Source organism: Schistocerca piceifrons, chromosome X (assembly GCF_021461385.2).
Source record: "Schistocerca piceifrons isolate TAMUIC-IGC-003096 chromosome X, iqSchPice1.1, whole genome shotgun sequence".
NCBI classification, from domain to species: Eukaryota; Metazoa; Arthropoda; class Insecta; order Orthoptera; family Acrididae; genus Schistocerca; species Schistocerca piceifrons.
In genome coordinates, this window is record NC_060149.1 from 108,570,627 (window position 1) to 108,592,451 (window position 21,825).

General features: G+C 37.8%; 1 protein-coding gene across 1 annotated transcript in view; it reads left to right on the forward strand.

Moving 5' to 3' along the window:
* Positions 1-21,825, forward strand: part of LOC124721122 — a 229,347-nt gene that overhangs the window by 70,755 nt on the left and 136,767 nt on the right. Inside the window, exon 3 of the mRNA XM_047245938.1 lies at positions 11,111-11,294. Within this exon, the coding sequence (XP_047101894.1) occupies positions 11,111-11,294 (184 nt within the window). The remainder of the gene's footprint in view (positions 1-11,110; positions 11,295-21,825) is intronic.

Genomic DNA, 21,825 nt, shown 5'->3' on the forward strand with positions numbered 1-21,825 from the left:
TTTACATGGAATACGCTTTCTCCACATTCAGGAGGCTGACAGTTCAAACCTGCATCCAGGCATCCTAATTTATATTTTCCGTGACACCAATTTTCTTGCCAATCCTTCCCTAATCTGAGCTTGTGCTCCGTGTCTAATGACTTCGTTGTTGACGGAATGTTAAACACTAATCTCCTCCTCCTCCTCCTCCTCCTCCTCCTCCTCTTTCTCCAGGAAAGGGCTGTTAGAAGTATGTGCAGTGTAAATTTGTGAACTTCATGTTGCTGCTGTTTAAATGTTTAGGAATTGTAACATTACTGTTTCACTATGTATAAACATTCATAGAATTTATAATTAATAGAATATTCCCATTCATTGTGTTAATACAAAAGGGAAGACAGTACACACTTCCATAACAGTTCATATACCATTAGATACTAATACACATCATTCTTCAGATTTTATTTTCAGAAGGTTTCCAATAGGAATTAAAAAGCACATGTAATAAACTTCAAATTTCTAATTAAGCTGATATATTTCCTCTTGACACAGTCTTATTGATTACAAGCATTCTTAGCAGCAGTTATGTTTGCACTGTGCAGTAAGTTTGTACAGGGGCCGCCACTCTTAATTGGCATTGTTGAAGTACTGTGGAGTCAATAACTGGTTATTGCACATAATGAAGGATCTTTCATACAGTGAAACCTCACTTTTACACTTACCAAGGGACTTCAAAAATATCATCAAAAGACTTGTCAGGGATGTTTTTATTATCTAATAAAGGTTTGTTATCTAATAAAAACCACTGATGCAACTGGAAGTGATAACTGTCTGGGAAGTAAAAACGTTTGACTTAATTTTAAACATCATAATCGATGTTTCTGGGAACCCTACAGCTCTCATTCATTATTTAAATAATGAAATCCTGCACTATTTTCACATTTTTTCTTGCTTAACGATGCCTTTCAAGAATTTATAATTTCAAAAATCATAATCAATGTTTTTGAAAAGCTTGCAGCTGTAATTCATTATTTAAATAATGAAATACTGAGCAGTTACATATTTTTTCATGCTTAATGACACGTTTCAAGAATTTTTTCTCATTGTCAAGTGCAAATATGTAAAAAGTATTTTGTGTGGTTTGAATGTGTGTTATTCTGCCTCTTTTTGAGGTTATCAGGTAATGTGCCTCCCCAGTTCTGTAGAAAACTACACAAATACAAACTATAACTCACACTGTTTGTGTAACGTCCCAAAAAATAATATGAAAGTACTGCACTTGACAACAAAAATAAATTCTCATAACACGTTTTGCTCAGCATGATAAAATACGTATCGGTCGTTGTGTTTAAAATAAAAACATTTGAGCAACGCAAAGTGAATGACGATGTCAACTAGCGCTACAAGAGGCCAAACTCTGAAACACGCTAAATATGATTCGATAAAGGTGTCACGATGATCACAACACTCACGAAACTGCATTTGCGCAGTAGAGAGTTAGGAAATGATTGTGAATGGTCATGATATCCTTATTCGAATGAACCTAGTTACCCCCATCACCCATCAGGCCAAGTAGTGCTTGGCAGCGGCAGGAGATACGGCACGAATTGTTCCAACTTTTACATGTTTACTGATTCAAATCTGCTAATTAGAGTGCTCTGGTGTCAAGAAACTTAATCACATAATATTTGTAAACACTACTGTATGGCCAACATGCCAGCATCATTTTTGTTTCCTCAACGAATATTTTTTTGCAATACGTAAATTGCATGAAAATTATAAACATGTTGATGCAAAATGGGGTGCAAACTAACATTGTGGAAACTAGAAATTTGACAGGAATGATAAAAAATGTCGTGAACGGCGGGAAAATGTTAGTTCTGGGAACGTAAAAGTGGGATTATACTGTATATTAAAAGAGTATCCATATTTGAAGGGCGCACCACAGGCTGCAGTTTCTGTACTCGAAATCAGCTTTAAATGGAAGCAGTTGGTGCACATTAATATTTTATGTGCTCTGAGAAAAATAAATACAACTTTAAAACTAAATATTAATTAGACACTTTCGGATTTTCTTTTTCATTAGCAAATTCTACTATATCTGACACATTTATCATGGTAGTAAGATTTGCCACTCTGTTATCTAGTTTGTTGTTTCACAAGTTGAAAATCATGTGACTAGAATGCTTCCAGAATCATCAGAGCAGAAAATCATAACCATAAGTGTGCAAAAGTTATTGGTCAAGACTTCAGAACAACTCTTGAAACTGCTACAAGAAATTTTTAATGAACAACTCCAAAATTGTCATGTCTCCATTTAATTTCTTCGACTTCCAGAGGGAGTACTGGAAACAAATGATGAAGAAAATTGCTGACTTCTGGAAGGCTATTCTCAGTACTTACTAAATTATGGAAATTCCAATAAACAATCTTCCTTTGAGAAACCCACCCTATATCCATAGTTAGCACCTACCTCAGTGATAGATGGTAAGCAAATAATTAATAATACAGTGGGCTTAGATTACAACTTTTGTTTAAAAAATGTATTATCTTTTAACAAATATAATCTTACTGTGGAACTAAATATACATAAACCGATCAAATAATCTTCAACTTGAAAAACAATAGTGCACCAGGAAAAACTGGATTTGTAACTGAAATGTTGGAAATAGGTGGCACAAATCTTAGAATCAATGTTGCAGACCATCTGGCATACTGAGAAGATCCATAAAACAGAAGCTTATATTAAGTAACTTACTATGTACGAAACTGGATGAATGGCTGGATAGCTGGATAGATAGAGATAGATACATGCATACATAGAGAAAGATATCGGGTAGCATAGTGCTAGTTTTATAGCAATGTACATACTCCAATCAAAAGTATCCAGACACCTGTTAGTGGACACTAATGGAGAGTGTGTCCACAATCTGCCTTCTGATTGCTTGAACTGTGCTGGGGATGCTTTCAGAGAGGTGTATGAATGTCTGTGGAGCAGTGCCAGCCCATTCTTCCTAAAGAGCTGAAATCACAGAAGGAAGGAAGATTTGAGTTTAACGCCCCATTCAACATTGAGGTCATTAGAGATGGAGCACAAGCTCGGCATGTTTCAGGAATGGGGAAGGAAGTCGCTTATGACCTGCCAAAGGAGCCATCCCCTTATTTGCCTGAAATGATTTATAGTAATCATGGAAAACATAAATCTGGTTGGCTGGACATGGATTTGAAGAGTTATCCTTTTGAATGCCAATTCATTGCGTTATTAGCTGCTCCACCCTGCTCAGTGAAACCAGAAAAGGTTGTGATGTTACACGCTTGGGTGTGGACCGAAGTCAACATTCCAACTCATCCCAGAAGTGTTCTATAGGGTTCAGGTCGGGACTTTGGACAGACCAGTCTGTTTCAGCAACGTTATTCTCCACAAACCATTGCCTCACAGATGATGCTGTAATGACGGGGTGCGTTTTTGTGCTGATACAATCATTCATCATCTGTGAACTGTTCCTCTATTCGACACAGTACAAAATGTTGTAAAACATGTTAACATCCTTCCATATTTAGTGTTTTCTTAAGTGCAACAAGGGGACCACACCATAACCACCCTCATACTGTAACACTGTCTCCTCTGTACTTCACTGTTGGTACTACATGTGATGATGTGTAACGTCCTCCAGACATTCAAAAGATTCAAACCCTACCATTAGATTGTCACAGAATATAGCATAATTGATCAGACTATATTGTCTGCAGAAATGAGTGAGTGATGTAGAGCTGCTTGACCATTGTACCCCATTTGTTTAAGTTCCTATGCACAGTCATTGTGCTAACTGGACTGCTGGCAGTGCTTTGGAATTCACGAGTGTTTCCTTCTGCTGATTGCATGTAAAAGACGCCTGCAGTGCTCATGGTTCCGGTCCAGCAGTACATGAGGTCTTCCTGTTCGTGGTTTAGCTGTAGTTGTTACTTTGTGTTTCCACTTTTCAGTCGCATCACCAACATTTGACTTGAGTAATTTTATAATGGTCGAAATGTCGCTGCTGTGTTCGTTACTCAGGTGATATCCAATAACTAATCCACTTTTGAAGTCACTGAGCTCTGCTGACCAAACCAGTTCGCTGTTACAGCTTCTCTACTGACAACTCTATACTCCCCACCTCCTTTTATACTGGTGGGTGCGCCTCTTGTGACATGTGGTCAATTCCACATTATATATGGATGTCCGGAACTCTGTACCAGACTTGCTGGACCATAATCCGAACCAGATTCGAGTCCCCATCTAGCACGCAGTTTAAATGTACTGTTTAAATGTTATCTTACTTTAGAATTTATTCATCTGGAAAATTGTGTACCAAAATTTAAAGTTTCTCATGTTACATGAAACTGATGTCTACTTTTCATACAGTACAAATTAAAGGTAAAACAAGAATATTAATTTTTGAATACAACTACACATTTATCTGCCTTAGCTGTACTTGTGGAATAGATTCTGTGACTTTACAGTTTAAAACAAGACAAGGAAGCATGGCACAGCACAGTGGTTAAGACACATAACTCACTTTCGGGAGGGCCATAGTTCAAATCCTTGTTTGACAATCTGCATGTCGGTCTTGCGTGATTTCCATAATTAAGTTAATGCAAATGCTGGACTGGCTCATGTAAGGCTGCCTCCCTGTATTTGAATTAAATGTTGATTCTGTCTTTAATTTGCTGTGATATTAATTTGACATCGGACTCTGGATTTTGACAGCATTTGTGAGTAGTTTAACTTCCGAGGTACACACATCATAGTAATGAAGTTCTTATCCATGTGTCCGAGTGACACGGGCTCTATCAAATTCCTAATATTACTGCTCCTTATATTATAAAAACATGATGAAAAAGATATCTTGAAATTGGAAACAGTTCATTGCTAACACATTGCATTCACACAACTTCATAACTTTATTCAATTTTGCCAGTGCTTAAGGATTCAGTCTGGTCACCATAAAAAAAAAGTTTTCCCCTTTTCACACAAAACTAACTTGAAGAGACAGTTATTATTTTTTTTGCAACTATTTTTCTCTGTCCGGTGTGCATTTTGCACATTAAGCTCACCTGTGACCCACTCTGCTGCACTACTGTGCACCAAATTGGTAGGCATCAAAATACCACTATTCACAGATAATGAGACATACCCACCCCACCTATGGGCTCTTCACCACCATAGATGAGTAAGGGTGAAATGCAGTGTGTAAGAACTGCTGTCGATATTTGTACCCTTCCTCTTTTTGAGGGGGGAGGGGGGTATGCCCACACAGTCCATCCTTCCCCTTCAAGCTTGTGCACCATGACATCGCCATCAATGGAAAGTTAAACCCTAATCTTTCTTCTATCCTTATGCTGTAAAGAATATTTTCAGGATATTTTGTTGGTTTCCTGGAGAGGGTATTTTAAGGTGAGTATTGTGTACTTAATGTACAGGAACACCCGAACACTGCTGAAACATTTAACTCGTCTGTGACAGAAGTTGTGACAGTACTGAGAAAGTGTTGTATCCACAGACACCATTGGGATTTTGCGCTACAGGGTTCATCTCCATGCTGTTGTAAAATTGGCTAGTCTGAGGTCCTCGGGCATAGATTCAGAATCTACTTAACAAACCATGACTATGCACTGGAAAGCCAGTTACAGTGGCTAGTGTAGGACACGTGCTTACAACCACAGTTTGAAGATTACTTCTGTGATCACTCCTGTTTAGATTTTCTGTGATTTTTCTTGATCACTTCAGACAGATCGCAATATGGAGTCTTTTAGACAAGCAAAGACTTATCTTCAGCCAAATCTTATTCCACCATAAAATTGTAATTTTATCTGTAATGATCTCACCCTTGACAGGATATCAAAACAAACCACCACCACAGAAAGGAGAAGAAATTAAGTATACTTTGCTATTGTGTGCTGTATCTTCACCCAGTTCACTATTTAGTAATTTGAAGGAAATTGAGTTTTGGTGGTGTTTTCTGTGTCTTGAGTCAGAAAGAGAACATTCAGTTGATGGCACATATGATCCAATCCTTAGTAGGCTCTGACAACAGTTACCGATTACCGTAGGTTGATAGGAAATGCCTGCGACAAAATTAAGTGAATTTGTCAAGATTGATACAAAAATAAGGCTTTTTACATACTTATTATTGCACCCATTCCACATTAGTCAGAAACCAGTTTCAAGAAAGAAGTGTAAAAGTTGGAGCATGTTTGCAATCCTAATGTCATCTGCAAATGATATGGTTGTGGGCAGTGAAATACGTGAAGAGACTACATGAGCAGCACTGATAACCTTCGTGTTGAGCACCTGTAAGCTCCTCCTCCTCCTCCTCCTCCTACATGAATAGTGTATAACTATTTTTTATGTTATCTAACTCACTTGTTCCGAGTATGTACAACCGTGATAAACTGTACATTGGGCATAACTACATGATGTAGTGCAGTACTGGTCAACCTGGTCCCAACCACCCACTAGTGGGTGTTTCAGCTTTTGTGGTGGGTGGTAGGTGATAGGGTTTTGAAAATTATTTCCATTAGGTTTTCATAAAATTTTAATGTAGTGTTTGGTAAGTAATTATTATTATATTCTGTAATTTGTTATAACTTTGCATTATAAATTTCATTAAATAAAGATACTTCCCTATTTTATAATTCACCATTATTGAGCAACCCGTGGGTGATTAGAAAATTTTACTATTAACAGACAGAAAAATGGGCAGTAGGTAAAAATGTTGAATACCTCTGATGTAGTGTATTGCATAAGGCACTGGCCCCAGATTCAATAGGAAAGAGGCTCGTGCTCTGTTTGGGCATCCTGATTTAGGTTTTCTTTGATTGTACTAAATCACTTCAGGCAAAGGCCAGGATGGTCGCTTCAGAAGGCCATGGCTGACCACCTGGCCTCTCCTCTCCTCTCCTTTCCTCCTCCCCACCTGGTTAAATCCATGTGTTAAACAAGTTTGTATATATTATTTATGTTTCCTTTGCATTAAGATGACAAACAATGTATCATTGTAAAATGATCTTTGGATGAACAAATTACTAATACTAAAATTGAAAGAGGAAATAAAACTGATTTGGAGTACAAGGAAAGGATCTGAATCTGGGTCTTCTGCTCAGTAAGCTGATGCACTAACCACTATGCCACCCTGACACAGTGTCTTTCACAACTGTACGACTACCTTAGCACACATCCCTCTTCAATCCAAATTCCGATCTGTATCACAGCACACTTTGTATTCCCCCAAACTCGAACAGCTTTGCAGGGGCTCTTCAGCTTTATTGGAATAGCACCTCAGCATCAAATGAAACAGGGATCATGCCTGAAACCCACGCATAGGTGCTTTGATCAAATGACACTACATGGTTCCAGAGACATTTTCATGTCACATACCTCTATGATGTACATATATATGCAGACTGAAGTGACGAATGAAAATTTGTACCAAGGCCAGAATTCAAACCCGGGTGTCCTGCCCGCTAAGCAGATGTGCTAACCACTATGCCACCCAGAGTTTGAATCCTGTCCTTGGTACAAATTTTCATTTGTCACTTCAGTCTGCATATATAGTTTGATTTTTATTTTGTCTCGCGATGCCTGGAGAACCACATTCCAGACTTTACCTACAGCATAGAAAGTCTGAGGTGATCACCTGGATGTCAGACCCAGGACTTACATGTCAGTACAGAAGCATTCATTGTAGCTGACACAGATATTTCCTATTCGTGACACTAAAATTATCAAGGATGATTAAATGATAAATTTATTTTCTCATTCATTGTAGAATACTGCGTACTTTATACCCACTTGTGCACGCACTCTATTCACTGTGCATAGAAGGCCAGATTTCTCTCCATTATCAAACATATCACCTCACTGGTTAGATCCTCTTGTTGTTCTGTATATACCATACATTTGTCTGTAAGAAGGATGCTCATCTTCCAGAAAGTCTCACAAGACCTGCTTAATGAAAGGTATTGAAAATTTCTCGCAGTTGAAACCAAGCACGGTGGCACAGCGGGTAGCACTCTGGTTTCACATTCGGGAGCATAACGGAGCAAATTCGTGGCCGGCCATCAAGATTTAGGTTGTTGGTGATTTACATAAATCACTCCACGCAGGTGCCAGGATGGTTCCGTTGAAAGGGCACAGCTGATTTCCTTCCCCATCCTTGAAACATTCCAAGCTTGTACTCCTCTCTAATGATCTCAATGTTGATGGGGTATTAAACCCTGATCTTTCTCACTTTCTTACTTTGAGCAACTGAAATTGTGCCCCTGTGTTTCCCTGTCTCTGGAGATGATTCATCAAGCATAAATTCCATAAAATACCATTAGAGTTAATTGTGACTCCTCAGAAACTGCTTTCCTTATGTAAAATGCATTGAATGTGCACATATCTCCTGTGATACAGTCTTCCAGGTGTGACTACACATCACTATATGTGTAAAGACTGTATCCAGGGCTCTATATAAAAGTGACATGCTTAACAGGATTGAGCTTGTGTAACCAGAAAGTTAGGCATATGTAGTTCTCACTAAGCACAATTTTGCTGAATGTACAGCTCTCCAGCATTTTCATAGATGAAAAATTATAATCCTGATTTGTATCCTGCTGGTCAAGAAAGATTCAGTCTTTGTTGTTATATGCTATCAGCTTCTTTCTAGTAACGTATGTCATGATCTATCAAACCAGGTAATATTTGTTCACCTTTCTAAGTTACATTGGTAGTCTTCATACACCCAATCTTTTAGTGTGACACGACTAACAGAGGTAACTGTGTGTGGCAGTAGCTTCTGTAAACAATAATGAAGAAATTGTTTCAAATGGTATGCCTGCTTGTATTTTTTGTTATTGACACTAAATTGGTAAGTATCTGTCACAATGTGAAATCTAGAAATGGTACCACAGGAATTCCAATGCCTGCTTGATTTCACTGATGGGGTAGCTCAGATGCCTAGCCTAGATTAAATACAATTAAAATGTTGTAATTTGTTCATTCTGTGTATGGCTGTTTCTTAAACAGACAGTGGAAGCTCTAATGATATTATGGGCATGTGCTATGTATCACCATTCCATTGAACAATCTGTCAGGGCTACTCTGCCCAACATGATAGCTATTTAAAATTCAGGTTTTCACCAAAATGCCACTGATTCTATGCTGAACATGTTCCCATCGAACTTTATTAAGGTTACATTCCTGTCAGATTAGATTTTAAGGCTACAATATCTCATTTATTTTAATTGAGAGTGCATTGCTTGTTGTGTGTTCAAAGACAGTGTAAGGTAGTATGTATATATTTTGTGGAACCACAAAAAGTAATTGTCTGGAAATAAGTATTAATTTCAACTACTTCTTGTCAGGTGACCGTCTTCAAGTCATGGCTGGTTAAACACTACAGCAACTGTAAGGAAGATAGCTTGGTGTTGAGTGCATCATTGTTTTTAATTTGTATCATCTGTCACATACCTGAGTATATATTACATGATACATTTTCCAACAATGTGATGAATGATGCAACTAAACAGTTATTTATTTGACACCAAGATACCTTCCTCAAACTTGATGTTGTGTTTATTCATGACTTGAAAAGATGGCCCATTGAATAGAACTAGTTGTTTGGCAGTAATTATCCATTACAACAGCTTTTAGTGGTTCTGCAGTGTCATTCTTTAAATAAATTGAAGCTGTGTAGCAAGCTATGTCCAGCAAATTTACAGTTAAGTCTTTTGTGAATAATATTGTATACTGGATGATTTGTATTGCTACTACACTCAGTGTCATTCAAACACATCTACTATTTTAAACACAGTCACAGCATTCATGAAATGAATTTAATGTACCCATACATTTTTTGAAGCGTATCGTACTAAACTAATTTGACAGTGAAACACACTTTTTGTCTGACAAAATGGGCACTGCAGTTAATTGGAATGTCATTAGGTTTCGTCTGCTTTGATTCATCCTTTAGATCTTGTTGTATGAGAATAGTTAGTGTAGTGCTGCATGAGAAACATATTTCTCACAAGCAATGGTTCTAAACCATACTCTGTACAATAAAGTAAGACTTTTGTCATTAAACCAGTTGTTGTTATCTTTAAACTAATAAAGTTAAAATATTTTATTTTCCCTTATTGTCACATTTGTAAACACTTGCATGTTGTGAACACTTGCATGATGTAGATCACAGTATAATAATTTTAGTAATCTTTGGCTTTTATTATTAAATGTGGAAATTTTTGTAGGATAACTGTAAAATCTATTCTTTGCATGAATTGACTGTGTAGTTATTGTTACTGACTCTTCTTAATCAAACACTGTTGTAATGAGGACAACAAATAATATTTGTAGTACAAAATAATGATCAATATGTGTGTTGTCATACACTCCACCTTCTTCCTATTCACCAGCCTCCCCCCTCCACTTGCATTTGTGTGCTCTCTCTCTCTCTCTCTCTCTCTCTCTCTCTCTCTCTCTCTCTCTCTCTCACACACACACACACACACACACACACACACACACACGGTTGTAACACTGTTTTTGTTTGTTTTTTTACAGAGCATTTGTGGTTAAATAACTTATTAGATGTTGTGTATTTCTGCTGGCATATGATTTTAATCATTTTAAGATTATATATTCTGCATGAACTTTCATATTTGGCAATACGGTTAATCATTTCACATACTTTCAGAATCGCACAGCAGAGAAAGGTGCTGTATGTAATGTATAGTGTAATTGAGAACCAATTTTGTAGGTACTGATTCATTGTGTCATGTTGTTTTTGCATTCCACTGGTTTTTTTGAGAGCTGCATTAAATGTGTGTGTCCATACTCTGGGAAAGATTAGCTTTATAAACCTTGTAACGTGATTAATAATACTTTTTCATAGATTTTAGAACACTTACAAGTATTTGAAAATGATTTTCTGTTTAATTTCAGAACTGTTGAATGTGGCATAAATTATTTTTTCCATGCCTGATATTGCCATTTCTAATATCTCGATCAATTAGGCTCATGTTAATGATTTCTAAACACAAGTGGGACTTAAACTGAAATAATGTGAGTGGTGCTTACTAGAGTTGTTTTAACTGGGTGAACTTTATCTAGGTTAGAGAATGCAGAAAATTTAATGAATGGGGATCCATTGATGAAGAAGAAATTAAAAGAAGGAAAATTTATACCAATTTTCAAGGAACGGAAAAAACATGACCGTTTTAATGGCATGTCGGAGGAGGAAGTTTCGAAAAGAACGTTGCCAGATCATTTAGCACTTAACTTGGACATAGTTATTGTAAGTAGTTAAACTTATTACTTCTTCTATTACTGACATCTGTCAATGTAGTTTTCACTGTTTTAAAGTGTTTCTCATGTACCTTTGCTCTTTCTAGGTTGCACGGAATCAGTTTGCATTGTAAATTGTGAACTATAGAATCATACTTGTTATGGGGGAATAATGTGTTTGTGCTTCCAGTACTGGGTACTTTAGAATGTTTCTTATAAGTCTTGTTTGTATTCTATTTGAACATTCATTATTATTTTATTTGTAGAATATGTTGGAAAAATGCATTATGATTGCCATGCATTCTTTATAAAGCCCTGTTATCTTTTTATTGGTTATCGTATTAGTGGGCAAAGTTATATTACATTCATAGACTAATGCATTGAGTGAAGCAAATTTAAACTGTCATTTACTTATGTGCTTTAAACTTGAGCATGAGCATGAAATAGAAGTTGCTTCATTCTAACACTTACAAATGCTCAAAATATTGCTAATTTTTAGACCTTGCTACAGTGGGCCTATTTGGTAAATCTTTCTTCTACCTTTCCATTGATTTACAGCTACACTGTTGTTCATATTATTTTGCCCCAACAGCATATAATGGACACCATGAGTTTATTAAGTTACAGCTTTGTAATGGGAGGATCTGTGTCTACAACCAATTTAAGAAAATTTAATGTAATGCTGAATGTATCCCAGTTGTTAGTTGACCTAGGATCTGCCCTGATCAAGGAATGTCAGTGACCAATTTAATTAACCGGAAATAGTTACCATTCATTTTTGTAGCACATTTGTTTGATGTTTGTGGAGTTTGAGTGCTCAGGTTCTTTTTTCTGTCTCTTGTATTAATAGTTAACTTGTACTGTTAGTTAGCCGGCCAGGGTGGCCGAGCGGTTCTAGGCGCTACAGTCTGGTACCGCGCGACCGCTACGGTCGCAGGTTCGAATCCTGCCTCGGGCATGGATGTGTGTGATGTCCTTAGGTTAGTTAGGTTTAAGTAGTTCTAAGTTCTAGGGGACTGATGACCTCAGCAGTTAAGTCCCATAGTGCTCAGAGCCATTTGAACCATTTTGTACTGTTAGGTAGTTTCTAGTGGGTATAAGATTTAATTACTGATCAGTATGTAGTAAGTTAATAGAATTTTCCATAGTTACAACAGAATTATTATGAGGCAGTATTGTAGTTGTGCTGTGATCGGTTCATCAGAAAATATTCTTGAACTCAGAAATGTATCAGTAAAATTCATTTAGGTACCAAGTGTATCTTCCATGCTAACAGAATTCTTATTATTTACTATGTCACTTCATCAACTGTCTGTTTAAAGATTCAGAAGACACAGGGATCCTTTGATTTGCATAAATGAGGGTTACTAATGCTTTCTGTTAATAACTCATTCATTCTGGAAGAAATATAGGCGTATCAAATAAGTTTTTGTAACAGAATGGGCCACTTATAATATCTTTGTATTGGCACATAATTATTTCATTGTTGATTATAATCAAATTGTGTAGCCCATTGTATTATGTGAGCCTTTTTGGAAACTGCCTCATGTTAGTTTACACACACTTTTCTAGAAATATACATTTTCAAATTCCTAGTAGGTATTCTAAATGTGCAGGACTGTTCATATTGCTACTGTGGATAACTGAAATCCATGTTCATTATCATGACTTCCCCACCCTACATCCCTTCCTCACCTGGTTTTAGAGCTCTCCTTCCTCTAAGATTCACTCTTTTCCATCCCACAGTTGAAGATGATCTTCCTCTACGTCAACTACCTACGTAATTCTCTACTGTCAGCTTTGTAGCCATTATCCGTATATTGCCTATACAGTTGCAAATTTAGTTTCTCTTCTGTGTCCCTATTATGTTGCATATCAAGGGTAAACACTTAACACAGGACAATATTACCTTGTACAATCTATAAAATACAGAAGTTTGAGGCTGTCATAGGAAATCGCAAATATAATCCTTGTCAGTTAATATATAAGAACAGTAGTATACAAGTTTGGAGCTCAGGAACTATCTTAACGTTTCTTTTAATAAATTAACAAATGTTCTGTATTAAAAGTATGCCTCTTTCTATGCACTTTTCCTCAGTAAATACAGGCAATTTTTGTACACTTTTTGAATCTGTGTAAGTTCTTTTCTTACTTTTGCATGAAAATGTTGAGCATTTCTAATTACACAAGTGGGTTCGGATCATCCTATATGTTTTACATTAGGTTTTATTCTGTTTGAAAGAAGAACTGTGAAATCATTCAGCAGTTTATTGGTTAACTTCAGCACTGCATATACAAGATTGTTTAATAGTGTTGCACCATGGCTGTTTTAGGTAAGAATTTTAAGTTGGCTGAAATATTTTCATTTTAAAAGAATCAGGTTCTGTTATTGAGCAATCACCACCACCACCACCGCCGCCACCACCACCACCACCACCACCACCCTATTTTCGGGTTTGCATAAGAAAACATTGCATTTGAATTTAGAACCATAAATAAAGCTTGTCACTTTTTGCACCATCAGCAACTTGTTAAAATTTATGTAATCTCGTTCTTAAAGTTAACTCTTGTGTGCATATGAATGCAAAACACTTCTTTCACTATATACATTACAAGTCTATAGATTTTGAAACATTTTCAATAGCAAAAATTAACACCCTTGCACAATGTGCGTGATGACTTGTAGCAGTTAACTGGTCGTCCCTGTTTGCAGTCTACCACTATAAGCTCACCGAGCAAAATACACTGAAGTGCCAAAGAAACTGGTACAGACATGCGTATTCAAATACAGAGATATGTAAACAGGCAAAATACATCGCTGCAGTCAGCAATGCCTATATAAGACAACAAGTGTCTGGTGCGGGTTGTTAGATCAGTCACTGCTGCAACACTGGCAAGTTATCAAGATTTAAGTGGGTTTGAATGTTGTGTTATAGTCGACGCACAAGCGATGGGACGCAGCATCTCTGAGGTAGCTGTGAAGTGGGTATTTTACCATATGAAGCATTTCACAAGTGAATATCAGGAATCTGGTGAAACATCAAATCTCAGGCATTGCTGCGACCGGAAAAAGATCCTGCAGAATGGGACCAACGATGACTGAAGAGAATCATTCAACATGACAGAAGTGCAACCCTTCCGCAAATTGCTGCAGATTTCAATGCTGGGCCATCAACAAATGTCAGCGTGTGAACCATTCAACAAAAAATCATCGATATGGGCTTTTGGAGCTGAAGGCCCATTCGTGTACCCTTGATGACGGCACGACACAAAGATTTATGCCTCACCTGGGCCTGTAAGTTCTGACATTGGACTGTGATGACTGGGAATGGGTTGCCAGGTCAGAAGAGCCTCGTTTCAAATTGTATTGAGCATATGGATGTGTATGGATATGGAGACAACATCAGGAACACGTTGACCCTGCATGTCAGCAGGGGACTGTTCAAGCTGTTGGAGGCTCTGTAATGGTGTGGAGTGTGTACAATTGGAGTGATATGGTACCCCTGCTCCGTCTAGATATGATGCTGACAGGTGACATGTATGTAAGCATCCTGTCTGATCGCCTGCATCCATTCATGTCCATTGTGCATTCTGATGGACTTGCGCAATTTCAGCAGGACAGTGTGATACCCCACATGTCCAGAATTGCTAGAGAGTGGCTCCAGGAACACTCTTCAGAATTTAAACACTTCCGCTGGCCACAAAACTCCCCAGACATGAACATTATTGAGCATATCTGGGAAGTCTCGCAACGTGCTGTTCAGAAGAGCTCGCCATCCCCTCGTACTCTTGCGGATTTATGGTGTGCCCTGCAGGATTCATGGTGTCAGTTCCCTTCAGCACTATTTCAGACATTTGTTGAGCCCGTGCCACGTCATGTTGCGGCACTTCTGCGTGCTTGCCGGGGCCCTACACGATATTAGGCAGGTGTACCAGTTTCTTTGGCTCTTCAGTATGTAAGTCAGTGCCTAAAAAAGCACACAATAACTTTGGAGTCTGTTGGTGGTGTACAGGCAGTTGTGTGACCCTCCAACACTAACCTGTTGTGCATGTGCCAGTTGGTTGTATGGAATTTTGCTCAGTAAATTGGGTTGATGTGGAGGTTTTGTAAAATGACACAAAGGAGCTATCATGTTTGAATGTGCCAGTAATCAAATTGTAAATAAAGTTGCTTGACTTTTTGGGATATCAATGTGGGCTGACCAACATGTTTTCAAGGAGTGGCACACCACTTGCAGTTACATAAAGTGGTATAAGAACAATGATTGTAAAAAGGTCGTAATTGACAGGATCAGATGAGTATCTTATGGTTTCAAACCCAACAGGAATTAATGCTGTCCATGAATCCAGTTCCATCTGGACTAGTTTCGGAGTGAACTAGATGAAAGGAACTGTATGGTATGGACATTTGGTATCTGGTATCTGACAAAATGCTGTTACTCACAATGTCATATAAAGCCTGAGGTATCCAGCAGACTAAACAACACAGAAATTGAACGAATAGCTGACTTGAGGCATGTAGTGTGGTCCAGCGAATCACAATTTTGCCTTGTTTCAAATTACGCAAAGCATCTAGTGCACTGACAGCCCGATTAGACATTTAACCCCCTTCGCGGGGGACCACAGTTGTGTAGAACTTTTATGTGAAATAAATGAATTGTAATTTATAGTCAAACGGCAGACATTTCTTACAGTAAGCTGTTGGTGGCTCCGTGAAGTTTTGGGGGTGTTTTTGTACCACATCTTGGACACATACATTCAGGTTACAGTGAATGTGAACCAGAATGTTTATTTCAATATTCTCTTTGACCAAGTGTTCACCTTTCTTCTAAAACTTTGTGACGAGTATGCACCTTGTTCTCAAAGATGAGTTAGCTGTGTTCACAGGACTGCACACATATCTTCCCAGTCTGATGAACCCCAGGCCACCCTTCGTACCCCAACTGGCCAGCTAAATTGCCTAATCTTAACATTCAAGTGGGTACGCCTATGTATAAAGTGTGCCATGCACAAATAACAGTGTCTTGTACAGTTCCATTGTTGTGTTGCAATTTCGAATCATTATTGCTTCAGCTAACACTGTGATAAGTTGTGCTGGCAAACAGACAAGTGAGCAACAGTCATATAAAATAAACGGTGAGCTAGGTGAGAGAAAACGATTAACTGTTCGTGCATGAAAATGACCCAGATTTTGAGCTGTAAGCACAATCCCACAAAGAGGCAGATGTCTACATGATAATTAGCAATTGAATAAGTGGTTGACTGGGATGTGATGCAACTGCGCTGTTTAATGATCCAAGTGGGTCATTACTGTGGGGGTAACACTTGTATGAGGTAACAGTGTGATATAACTAATAATTATTTTAATACTGTTTAATGAAACAGTGATTTAGCTCATATAATGTTGGTTTATTTAAGTGTGATTTTGCTCATACATCTTTACCTTGGTAACATGAAGACATCTATTATTTACATGTATACAAAGTACGCTATGAATTTGCTCGTGTTATAAAAAACGGCCTGCCCGTTCGAGGGTTAATTGCATAAAATAGTCAGCGCTGTTTGGATTGGCAATTGAATCTGAAGAAACTGTGGACTATCCTCCTCAGCCAGTTGAGGTCACTGTCAGTGCTAGAGGCAGTGTTACACAGTATTATTATGACGTGTACTGGGGATGATTCATTTTTTGTTCTGAACGTTTACATTAAATTTCACCTGAAGTTTCATCTTCCACTGACATAAATCTAAAAGACATGTCGTATCAGGCCCTGTTGCACTACCTATTAGATTTTCATTTAATATCCTTTGGAATTTCCTCTTTTCCTACCTTATGTTTACTAAAAATCTCTCATGTTTGACTAAAAGAAATTCAGGGTGCTCCTGTTCAAAAAAAAGTGTAACAGAGCAGATACACAGAATTACTGACCATTGTCCTTAATGTCCATCTGTTGCAGGATCCTAAAGCGTGTTCTAATTTTAAACAGTGTGGAATTCCTGGATGTTCTCTCCAAGAATTAACTTGGATAGAGGAACAACAACTCATGTGAAAGACAGCCTCATTTTTCATACCTGATATCTTGCAAATAGTAATAAAAGTGTGGAGGTAGAGCCCGTCTGCCTAGACTTCCAAAAATACGAAAATGTCAACTGGTTATGGAGATACAATCTTATGGAGTACTATTGCAAATGTACATAATTTGCTCAAAGAATTTTGTACTGGGAATACTCAACATATACAAATGATTCATGAAATATGGACCAGTATCACTCAGCTTGTTTGCTACTAATACTGTTCTCTACACAAAGGCATCATTTTCCTGTGGCCACCGAGGGAGGTCTCGCAGTAGCTAGGACACTGGACTGGCATTTGGGCGGACAACGGTTCAAACGATCATCTGGCCATTCTGACTTAGGTTTTCCGTGATTGCCATCAATCACTTCAGTCAAATTCCGGGATGGTTCCCTTGAAAGGGCATGGTCGCCATCCTTCCCCAGCCTTCTGTAATCCAATAGGACTGATGACCTCACTGTTTGGTCGCCTTCTCCAGATCAACCAACCATCTCCACAATCTCTCTGGCCAACAGGAAATGCAGAATGAGTTTGGCAGAATCCCACATGGTGTACTTAATGATAACTCTGTTTACATCTAAATAATAACAGCCTTATGATGAGAGAGAACCCCATAGTATACAACTATGAAATTGCTGGTAAACTCCTGGAGTTTATCACTTTATTTACATATGTAGAAGTATTACTACAGAGAAGATACGGAATGGAGTAAACAAAGAAAATTAGCACTAGGGAATGTGACTGAAAAAGTGTAAAGTTCTGCCACAGCCCAGCACATCTAGAAAGAGTTTAATGTGACCAATTCATTGTATTGCTCCAGAATTTTGACTGTTTATAAATTATGCATGGCGCAGACATGAAATGAATCCAGATTGTAAAAGGTCAATGCAGCTCATATGAAAGTTTACGAGGTATGATCTGGGAACTTAAATGCGAATATCATGAAGAAAGATGAGCAACATTTTTGAAAAACACAGTTGGGTAAATTTAGTGGCAGACTGTACAACTTTTCAACACCATCCACTGTATGTGGTGGATAGGGGCCATAAGAATTATAGAAGAGATTAGTGCACATAGAGAAATGTATGGAGTCATTTTTTCCATGCTCCTTACACAAATAGAATAGATCAGAAGGTCACTAATAATGATATGGGGTACCCTCTGCTGTGAACTGATATGTAGATGTGGCTGTAGATGTAGCATTAAGATGGGAAAGAATTTAGGAAGGAAGGAATTGTGCTTGCACTGGAACCATGTTCCTGATATTTGCCTTTAATTATGGTGGGTATCATGGTAATCTTAACTCCAGATGATTAGATGAAAATTTAAACTCCACTTCTTGTGAACAAGAGTCCAATGACTTAACGATTAGGCTAACTCGCATGTTCATTATACATTAACTTAAGACACATTTTTTTTTTATTTAATTTTTGCTTGGTTCATATTGAACTTACTAGACAGCATACTATTTACACATCAGTTAGAACAACAAATTGCAGCTGCCAATGTAATTGTTAAGATTTCTTTTTGTCATGTGCAAATTTTTGTGTAATATGCAAAAAATAATCTGCAGCTAATAGCAAAAGTGAGCAGAAAATCATTAAGACCTATGAGCTAGCAAGGCAAACACAGTACTGCAGCTTACCGGAAACTGTGCAAAGGAATTCAGTACTGAATTGAACAGCTGTTGCTGCCACAGTGGGGAATGGCACACTAAAAAAATCACCCCTTCGAGTGTCTGTCAGTCACGTTGTTCTGATCCAGGTGTAAAAAATTGTTTATATATTGTCATAAAATTTTACCATCAGAGTATGCAGAATTCTTGCTTAGGGAAGAGCCAGGACATTTCTTTTACAGGTGATACTACAAAAATTCCCAGAAGCTGATGTATGTGAACCAGAGAAGTGTTTTCCATTAAATGCACACAAGATGGACAGTAAAGAATCACATTTAAATGCAAGCAGCTGTGAGGGAAATGAGTTATATAGAGGAAAAATTAGTGAAGGTTACACGCCATTACAGCACCATGTTGTGTTCTGTCATGAACATCATGGTCATAAAAACATCCACAATCAGCTGCTACAGATTGGAGTGCAGTACATTCAATGTTAATTTAGCTAAATTACTGCAGCGGATCATAACAACATTTATAAAAATCATGTGATCAACATATTTTTTACTATATGATGATGACATTGCATTTAAACTACATGATTTGCTTTTATTTGGTTTCTTTTTATTGTAACTAAAACCTTCAGGTAGGTGAATGAAATAAATAAATGAACACTCCTAACCCCACAAGAATATACTTTTTATGTTCAGACAGCTGAGTTAAACTGAGGAGAAAAGTAAAAGATACGAAGTTCTGTGCTGCTTTTGCAAGATTCAGGCAGCCCTAATCACCACCAGAGGAAAAATGCTCCTATTGGCGCTCAAAAAAGGCTAATATGCTCATCTTTTAAAAGACTCTGACTGAAAAGTGGGGTGCCGGCTGCTTCATTCTACCTTCCTCACTACCTTCTCACTTCCTCATTCAGCCCAGCTCGTTGCCATTATCTCTTTGTGTTTCTCAGTTGCTGTCTCCTGTCTCACAGCCGCAGTCTCCTTTGTTCTATCCTACTACTACTGTCTCCTTTCACTGTAACTGCCCCCCTCTTGCTCTGTCTTACTGCTACTATCTCATTTATTCCTTCCCGCTGCTGCAGTCTCTTCTCACTTTTCTCTCTTCCTCGTTGTCATTGTCGTAGACTGAGCCATTATCACTGGCTCTCACTCACTTCTACTTTCTCCTTATCTTAATTCCTCTCTCACTGGCACTATCTCCTTCACTCTTTTCCTAGCACTGTTCTGTCACTGTCATCTATGTTCCCCTGCCACTGTGCCCCTCTCTTTCTCTCTCTCTGCCACTGCCTCCTTCACTCTTTCTATACCACAAGTACTGTCTACTATTTTTCCAGTGTATACTACTTTTCCATCTCTTTCCCAGTACTGTCTACTATTTTTCCAGTGTATACTACTTTTCCATCTCTTTCCCACTGCCACTGTCTCCTTCTCTTTCAGCATAAAAAAGCACAGATATGTTCACTTGCCAAAATTTTTAAAGGTCTGAGGAAGGTAGAATGAGGTAGTTGGTACCCCATTTTTCAATCAGTATTTTAAAACATGTGCATTTTACTCTCTTTTTTTTTTGTGGTCTGATAGGAGTATTTTTCCACTGGTTCCCTTCTCTTCCCTGCTACAGCAGGACATGTCACTCATATGAAAAGAACTTTATGGGTCAGTACCGTTTTGATAGTTTACTTGTGTGAAATTGAAATAATGCAAAACTAATTGTACATCTTGGACCAGATTTTATGTGCACAAAATTTGCATTAGCTTCAGTATTACAATATGGATTTCCCAGAACCCTTTTGATGATAACTGAGACACTTTACGCCATATTTCTCCATGTTACGCCACTTAATAAACTATGCTTTTGCCTTATATCAGATATTATGTGCAGATTTTACACCTAAAAGTAGGGTAAATTTGAACCTCTGCACCTTGGACTTGGATAAAGAGACCAAGAAAATTTTCAAGATTTTTAGATGTTGGAATCTTAGGAATATATCATAATAATATCACCCATTTGCTATGCATAGCTGTCTCGGAATCTGCAGCTCAGTTCTGGTACCCAAAAAACCATGTTTTTCAGGTTTTCTCAGGAACCACCTGTGAACTACATGGTGCCTCCATGAGCCTCTTAAGGCACACCATAGACCACATATAATGCAAAAAGAACCAAAGGACTTCCTCCATTTGTCTAAGCTGTAGGAAGTGTGTAATATTTGAACTTTGACCCTGTACTGTAGGACAGTTACATTAAGAAGAATCTTCTGTTGAGTATACAAATAGTCCCTAGTCAAAGGGCTATCCAAAACACTTGACTCTACCTTTCTATCACCCATAGAACCTGAGGCATGAGCCCCGGAACATCCCACCCTTATGCACTGTGTTTTGGAATGTATTATATAGGTACAGTCAGGTGTCCTGCTTTTAATTCTTTTTATTTTTACTTTTTTAAAACAATGTTAATATCATTAGTATCCAACTTTAATGTCAAATTGCACAGTGGACATTATAATAACTCTTTCAATCAAAGCAATTTTATTTTAGACTTTCTTTTGTGTACTGAAAGTATCCACATTTTGTGCATTAATGTGAACAGTTTGCAATTCTTTGTTGCCATGTTTGATGATTCCTGCCTAAGTACACCTGAATGGTTCATAATGTACAGGCTTTCTAACATTACTAGCCTGCATCTGTCACAGCAGATCTGTGTTGTGAATGAGAACATTTCCATTACTCTCCTCAGAACTATATCAACTAAAGCTTTAACGTTATTTGAATGAGTGAGCATCACACTGAATACAGAAAACTGAAGGCATCAGATGAAATAAATTATCACCTGTGATTATATCTGTGAACTGTT